We start from the raw sequence: 8,457 nt of genomic DNA on the forward strand, positions 1-8,457 counted from the left end.
TGGGCCCTGGGCCTGGAGCAGGAGCAGCTCTGCAGGGCCCCAGGGCCGGGGCTCTTGTGCTGGCCTGGGCAGATGGGATGGCAGGAGGGGCTGCAGAGCTCTCAGCACCTCAGGCAGAGGGGAGCAGGGCAGCCAGGGAGCTCCTTTGGCCTTGGCCAAGCCCCTTCCCCCATGGTGGGGCTGAGTCCTGGCTGAGCTGCAGCTGCAGCTGTGCCCTTGGCAGGGGCTGAGGCCGTGGGGCAGTGCCCAGAGCAGCCTGGGCTGAGCAGAGCTGTGGGGCCAGAGCCGGCTGGGCTGTGCTGGGGAGAGGCCCTTGGTGCTGCCCAGAGCTCAGGGCAGCTGGCAGAGCTGGCAGGGAGCTGGGCTGGGCTGGGAGAGCCTGGCACAGAAACCATCAGTGTCCATCTCAGCCTGGCTGAGCGGGCAGGGGCAGGACTCAGCCCAGGCCTTGTGGGGCAGGGCCAGCGCCTGGGCAGGCATTGAAAACAGGCAAGAGCCCCAGAGAGGAGGCTGCTCTGTGCCCTTGGGCATGGACAGAGCAGGGAGGGGCCCAGGACATTTGTCAGCGCCAGCCTCTGTCTGTGCCAGCCCTGGGCAGCCCTGGCTGCTGAGCCCAGCTCTGCCCTGGGCTGAGTTTGGCTGTGGCCCAGCTCCATCCTCCTGCGGGGCTCAGGGCCTGTTCCCGGCCATGGCCAGCCCTGGCCGCCTCTCTGCTGGCCCAGAGGCCGGCAGAGCCCGGGCAGGGCTGTCTGTGCAGCCCCACAGGTGCCACGGGCTCGGCAGGAGCTGGCAGAGGCTGCCCAGCAGGGAGGCCATGGGGCACAGAGCCCCAAGGCTGCCCAGGGCCCCACGGCACAGGGGCCGTTCCCAGCCGCAATGCTCCTGTCCTGGGCTGGGCTGCACAGGGGCTGTGGCACCATGGCTGGGCCAGCACAGGGCCACCGAGGGGCCACGCAGCCGCTGCCGGGGCTGGCAGCAAGGCCGGGCACAGACAAGGAATTGCTGAGCATGGCCTGCGCTGGCCAGGGCTGCCTGTGCCCAAGGCAGAGCTCAGCTGCCCTTGGGGGCTGCAGGAACACTCAGGAGCCCAAAGAGCCTCCATGGCTGTCCTGGAGACCAAGGCTGGAGCAGGGAAATGCAGGGCTGCTGCGCCATGGGGAGGGCATGGAATTCCAGCACACACCTCAGCTCTCTGATGGTCCCGGCACCGTGCTGGGCCCTGTTCCAGACTGGAGCAGAGCAGATGTTGATGGCACAGGAGCCCTGTGGGGCTGGCAGGGACCTGCAGCTTGCAAGGTGCTCTGCTCTCCCTCAGCTCCTCTCTGAGAGATCCAATCCCAGCTCGGCACCTCAGGGCACAAGTGGCACTGCCTGTTCATGGGCACACAGCTGATGTCTGCCTGGAAAGGGACACAGGTATTAATACTTGTACATTTCTTGTTATACAAGGACATTTTTATTGTCTGGGTCAGTTCATTACTTTTAAAAAATATCAAAGTTTTCCCCACCTTTAACAGGAATTTCCTGGAGGTGTACTGTTGGGGAAAGAGAAGCAATACTGATCTTCCCATCTTCTTGAATCACCAATATTCTCTTTGTAACATCTCCCCCTTTCTTCAGTGGTTTACAGTTCTCCTGTTGAAATGGTCATGTCTTAGGGCATCTCTTCACCAGACCAGCTGGTTCTATGTCCTAACTGTTGCCCCCAGATTTCTTCCTCTAGGTGCTCTCTGGTCATTCAAGGGCCTCTCAAGTGACTCGATTAATGCTTTGAACAACACGGAATGACCCTATCTTTCTGAAGTTCGAATAAATATGAATGATATCCTATTGTGATTATATCCATCACAGAATTACCATTTCCTATGTCTTTGTCTAAAACTGTTCCTGTACAGAAATCCCCTGCGGATGAGGGACATGTCAGATGCTGCTGGGCATCACAGAGAGCTGAGGGAAGAGCTGAAATGGTTATTAAACTGATCAAATGTTTAACTTTTTTTCGTTGGCAAGAAACCTTTCTGTGCCTCTGAGTGTCACCATCACTGAGCCCAAAGGACACAAACCTGATGAGTTGTGGTTCCCACTGCAGGGGCTGCACTTGGACCTTGGCTCTGCACAGGAGAGCTCTTCATCCGCTTTCCCTCTTTTCCTCCCTCTGGGCATGGAGGACCATGAAAGACCCCTGAGATTACCAAGATTTTGAGATTCTCCCTGACACAAGAAAATAGATTGTCATTGCCTGGACCAGAGAGGATTTTGTCTGCCTTGGAACCTATAATCCCCTTTCCCCTCCTTTTCTTTCTATCCTTTATTTCCTTTCTGTCCCCTCCATTGCATTTGCTGTTGGCACTCTATAATAAAGGTGCATTTGTTGTGATTAAAGTGATGGTCCCCTGCTGTTTGCCTTTTTGCATTTTGGGGATTAGTAAATGAAACATCATGACACCCTGCTCCTCCAAACGGATCTTGACACTCCCTCACGGGATTGGGACCTGCAGGCAGGGTCCCTTCCTACCCCAATAGTTCCGGGATTCTGTCAGGGACTTGCTTCCCTTTCCTTCTTCCCTCTGCTTCCAGCTGTGAATGTGCCAGAAAATGCCCAGCAAATCCACCTTTGCTGTGTGCTTTGGGAGCTCACACAGCTGCTGCACCTTGTCCCCTGCCCTGCACAGCTCCTTGGGAGGCACAGCAGGAGCAGCACCCTGAGAGCCTCAGGAATGCCCCTCTGGGATCCATGTCACACACTCCCAGGGGCTGGAATTCCAGTTCCCAGCCAGGAAAAGATGTTCCTGCCCTTGAAGGAAAAGCTCTTAACAAGGACCCAAAAGCCAAGTGGAGCAAGATCCTACAGTGACATTTCACTGCCAGCCTTCATAACTTCACCCATGGTTGTTGTAGCTCCTGCACTGGGAATTAAATCAGGGCAGGGTCTTTTGTAAGAGCTGCCCTGGGTCAAGGGAGACACTGAGAGAGAAACAGAGCAGGTGAAGGAAGGCAGGAGAGAAAGGAGGACACAAGCACAATCAGCTGAGAAGGTAGCACTCTGAAAACAGAAATGCCATGGACTGAAAATGAATGGGATGAAAATAAATAATTTTGTATCTTGTATTTCCAATCAAAACACAATTTCCTCACTTTTTCACCAACCTCCTCCTGGTGTCATTCAGCAGGGCTGTCAGAAAGTTCTTCATTCTGAGCGGATGCTCCAGGCTGCAGCCACAAGGAAACAGGGAATGGGGATTTTCCTACTCCTGGGGAGTTTGACATCCTCAGCTGAGGAGAGAAGGACGCAGCAGCAGAAAAGGACAGCTGGGCTTCACCCTTCCACAAGAAAGAGGAGGGGAAAAATCTCTCATCATGTTTGCAGCTGCTCCCACAGGGATGTGAGGGCTGATCCCAGAGCCCCAAGGATCACATTCAGGGCAGCCCTCAGGGAATGTTCACCTGGTATTGGGGGGCTGCATGGGAGCACCTGGATCTTGGAGCACCCAGCTGCCCCCCATGTTTGGAGGTGCCTGAGGAGGGCTGGGACGATCCCAGGGACATCCTGCAGTGACATCCCCCCTGTCCCACTCTGTGTGTGCTCAGTCCCAACCATGACCCTGATCCTGGTCTCAATCTCACTCCACGGTTAGACACACTCAGAGTTCCGTATTTAATCTCAGCCCAGTGCCAAACTTATCTAGGCCCAGACCCAATCCCAGCCTCAGCTCTAAAGCCAATCCCATGTTTTGCCTTAACCCCAATCCCAGCTCTAATCCAAATCTCAGCCCCAACTCCAACCCCAGACCCAATTCCAGCCCTTTCCTAAATCCTCAGCCCCAAACCAAATCCCAGGTTCAGCCCTTCTGGGGGTTTGGGGGTGTCTCTGTCCCTCTGACCCCAATGATGTTTGGGTGGGGTCACACCAGGGCTGAGAGGGACAGAGACCCCCCGGCCTCCCCAAGGATGAGAAGGTCGGAGAGCCCCCCCAGCCCCGAGCACCCTCAGCGGTGAGAGGGACACAGAGCCCCTGGTCCCCAGCCCTGCACAAACTTTCCCTGAGGTCAGAGGGATGAAGACCCCCTGAGCATCCCCCAGGGTGAAGGGACAGAGACCCCTTGAATATCCCCTGGGAACCAGACAAAATAAACTTGCCAGAAATCAAACATAACTCTGCATAAAGTACTTTGAGGAATATTTCATTTTCCCACAAGTCACTTGTGATGGAAATGCAAACAAATCCCAAACATTAATAAACCAAGAATAGAAGCGATTCTGTGGCAATTCCAAGTTTCATCAGTTCCCATGCAGCTCCAGCTCAGCTGCTGGCAGGTTCAAATAAAAGAAAAGTGAAAATTTGGCCCAATACAGATTATTAAAAGGAAGGGACTGCGCTGTGTAGCTATGACAAAGGTGACAGGGAGGAAAAAGATATTGATTCTCATATTTGGACAAAACCTCCAAACCTGTGAATTTGGGAGTTATTCAGGAATTTAGTTAGAGCTCGGCTTCTTGTAGGACTTATCAGTCTTGCTGGTATCATTTGTTACCTTTCTTTCAGTGATTTTAACAAACTTTGCAGGGAAGGACAAGAAAATATTATCTTTACACTGGCCACCTACAACAGCCATTTTCCTCATAAGTTCTTCCATAAGTTGCTCAGAGAAAGCTGCATCCAAGTTTCCAAGAGATCCTCCAGAAAGAGGCAAAACCTTCTCAGAGGAGGGAACCACGCTGCTGTCAAACACGCTTGGGGTCACACAACAGTGCCCTGAACTCACTGTGCAAAAATAATGTCACAATCTGGTTAACAAAATTGTTGGAGAGATGCCTCTGCCGCAATTAAGCTGCTAAGGAGACCAAATCCAAAGTGGATTTTATTGACAGTAAATGTGAGGTAGAGAGAGAGATGGAAAGAAAGAGAAAAGGGGAGAGAGCAAGGGACTGACAGGAACAGAGATCTCCCCTGGAGCAGGGCAAGTGTGACATTGTCCCCTGTGTGTGTGGCCTTCCCAGGGTGGGGGTTTTACACCTGAGCCAGTTTGGGTAAGGGGGGTGGTGTTCACCCCCCACCCCGAGCAGGGATTGCCTCACTGTTTCAGGTTACAGTGTCAGATGTAACCAAAAGTGTTTTCAGTCCCCATCTCCAAAAACTGTTATCAACAGGTGGGGCAGTGTTCTTTATCTCTTCCATGGCTCAGCCCTGATAACGCCCTGCAGGGGCCATCTTCTGTTAATGGGCCATTGAGTGTCACTGCAGCACTGATAAAATTACATCATCCCATTGTGGGATGCTCCGCCCAGGGGGAGGAACCAAGCATTCCTACCTGGATATAATCTCACCCTTGCAACACCACGATCACCTTGCCTGCTGCATTCCCAGAGGACAAGAGCTCCATAACCACCACTGGACCTTCAGAGGAAGACCAGACCCTTCTACAGGATCACTGCTTTGACAGAATCACGTTCATCACTCCAGCCGGACTGCAGCCACCATTTCATCAGCCTGCTACCACCACCCTGATTATCAGGGTGTCAGGTTATATCCTGACTCTGTGAGTTTAAACCAGTCTTTCTGTATCATAGCTTTGATCTTAATTTTCCTATTAAATTGTCATTCTGGCTTAGACTCTCTCCCAGGTTTGCTTTGAAACCAGTACAAAACTCACTGTGCTCATCCCTTGTTTTCCTTTCAAAACAGGATTTCCCATCTCCAAATATCTTCCAGATGGAGGAGGAGGCTGCGAGGAAGAGGAAGATGCCCTGGGATGCCCAGGCAGGTGAGGAGGAAGTCAGTGCCCCTTTCCCCCTCTCTCCTGCTCCATCTCCCAACCCAGCCTGGCCCCCATCTGCAGGACAGCCCTGCTACTGGTGTCCTCCTGCTGGGGACGCACTCGGGGGATCTCCCTGCCCTTCCCTCTGGCAAATCCCATCCTCTCCTTGTCCTTCCTCCCCCAGAGCAGGAGCTGCAGATGGAGACCAGGAAGGACAAATCCCCGCAGCAGAACCTCATGGAAGAGGCCATTTTGACTGGCTCCACAGCACAGGAACCCAACGGGGAGGAAAAGCCCCAGAGATCCCGCAGGAGGAGGGGCTGCAAAACCAGCCCAAGGTCATCTGAGGAGGAAAGACACACCCAGTGTCAGGAAGGTGGGCAGAGCTTCAGCCAGAGCTCAGAGCTGGTGGTCCATGAGCAGCTTCATGATGGGGAGAAGCCGTACAAGTGCTCGGAGTGTGGGAAGAGCTTCAGGCGGAAATCCCACCTGATCCGCCACCAGATGATCCACACCGGGGAATGGCCCTACAAGTGTGGGGAGTGTGGGAAGGGCTTCGGCTGGAGCTCAGAACTCATCATCCACCAACGCATCCACACTGGGGAGAGGCCCTATGAGTGTCCCGAGTGTCAGAAGAGGTTTAGGTGGAGCTCTGCTCTCTGCAAGCACCAGCGGATTCACAACGGGGATAGGCCCTTCCGCTGCCCTGACTGCAGGAGGGGCTTCAAGCAAAACTCCCACCTTGTCCGGCACCGGCACATCCACACCAGGCAGAGGCTCTATGAGTGTCCCCTGTGTGGGAAGAGCTTCTCCAGGAGCTTTCATTTGACTCGACACCAACTTAGGCACAGGTAAGGGAAGCCCTGTGACTGCCCCGACTGCAGGAAGAACTTCGTGCGCTGCTCCAACTCCATCGCCCTTTAGAAGACCAATGTTGGTCAGAGACCTGGTGACCCACATTCCTTGTGATCTCTGATGAGAAGACACCTGGAAAGTGGTCTTCAAATCCTCCTGGATGCCCATAGACACCTGGATGAACACAGACCAGCAACATCCTTTGGGACTCTGATCAACATTGAAAATTAATTGGGAAGAGCTGTTTCTGTGACTTTACAGCCCAAGAAATTCTTACCTGCTGTGTCACTTTTTCTTCTGGTGGCATCATGCAATAATGGATGATCATGGAGATCTTTTCCCACTTGAATACTCTCCATGTTTATCCCATCAGAACACCTAGAATTGGGGTAAAAATAAAGAAATCAAGTAAAGAGGTCTAAAGCTGAATCATTTTACTGGGATTTGAATGTGAATTTGAGGTTAAGGGGAGGATTTGGTTCTTCTGGGACCATCCAAGCCAAGGGACATGGCCATGCTCTTGTAGTTGTTCCAGCAGAACGGGTCCATCTGACATCATCTGTTCTCCAGGAATTCCAGTTTTCTGTCCCAGTCCCCGGCCTGCGTCTGCCCAGTCCAAGTGTTCCCCACAAAATGCCCAAATTGCTGCTGAAGTGTCCTAGCTGACCCTTGCTGGGGATGTTCCTGTCCACCAACCTCTCCCGCTCAGCTCCATGGAGGGCTGGGAGGGGTTTTAGGTACTCCTGGTGGGACTGAGAGAGGCTGTTGTGGCTCTTGGGGCCATTTGTGGTGCTGGGAGGGGGCTTGGGGGCCTGCTGGAGGTAACTGGGATATACTGGGAATGAGTCAGGTCATCCTGGGGGCAACTGGAACCATACTGGGGACTCTGGGGTGACTGGGATGGAGCATGCTGGGGGCAACTGGGATATACTGGGAGTGTCTGGCACCATACTGGAGGTGACAACACTGAGAACAGCTGGGACCATTTTGGTGGCAAGTGAGGGCAACTGCGAGTGACTGTGTCTATATTGGGGACCACTGAGGTCATACTGGCAGTGAGCGGGACTGTACTAGGGGTGACTAGGTACAACTGGGATCATACTGGGTGGAACTAGGATGACACTGAGGGGGACTGGGATCATACTGGGAGTGACCAGGAACATGCTGAGGGCAGTTTGGACCATGGTTGGTGCAATTGGGATATCCTGGGAGTAGCTGGTACTGCACTGAACGTGGCTAGGAGTGGTTCTGGGCAACTGGAATTATGCTGGAAGCAACTCGGAGGAAGTGGGAGTGACTGGGAGCATGCTGGGATCAAGTGGGATATACTGAGAGAGACTGGGAATCACTGGGATCATACTGGGAGGGACTGGAACCACAGCAATGGCCTGGGCTGGGTGATGTGGGGCCTCAGAGAACGCAGGGAGCATTGTGACACTGCGGGGCCTGATGGATCCAAGGGGACATTGTGACACCCTGGGCCCAGCCTGGCCGTGGGGTGCTTTGGGAACCCGGGGGTGCACAGGGCAGCAGAGCAGAGCCCCTGGATCAGGGGCAGCAGCTCCCCGGGAAACCCTGGGTGGGCAGCAGGGATGCCCAGGGAGAAGAAGAAGCCAAGGCCCAGCACCCCAAGGGTGGCAGCAGCTGAGGGAGGGGGCAGGAGGGAGAGGCCACTGCTGGGATGGCACAGAACTACTCAGGACTGAGCCACGGCTGTGTAATATCACAGGGCCTGTGTGACATTATAGACTGGGCTGTGACATCACAGGGGCTGTGTGAGGTCACTGGGGAGGTCACTCTGCCCCAGCCCCACCCAGTTCCCCTAGAGAAGTCCAACGCTGCTCGT

The 8,457-nt window shown here is 54.0% G+C and overlaps 1 protein-coding gene across 1 annotated transcript; it reads left to right on the forward strand.

Moving 5' to 3' along the window:
* Positions 1-5,890: 5,890 nt before the first annotated feature.
* Positions 5,891-8,457, forward strand: LOC146767182 (uncharacterized). The gene has a single exon (XM_085581204.1). The coding sequence runs from the start codon at positions 5,955-5,957 to the stop codon at positions 6,609-6,611; it is 657 nt and encodes a 218-aa protein (XP_085437330.1). The 5' UTR covers positions 5,891-5,954; the 3' UTR covers positions 6,612-8,457.

This window comes from Lonchura striata, chromosome 5 (assembly GCF_050655825.1).
Source record: "Lonchura striata isolate lonStrDom1 chromosome 5, ASM5065582v1, whole genome shotgun sequence".
NCBI lineage: Eukaryota > Metazoa > Chordata > Aves > Passeriformes > Estrildidae > Lonchura > Lonchura striata.

Bases quoted from the DNA above. Each gene is read 5' to 3' on its own strand.
- LOC146767182 (XM_085581204.1), top strand. From the start codon at position 5,955: ATGGAGACCAGGAAGGACAAATCCCCGCAGCAGAACCTCATGGAAGAG.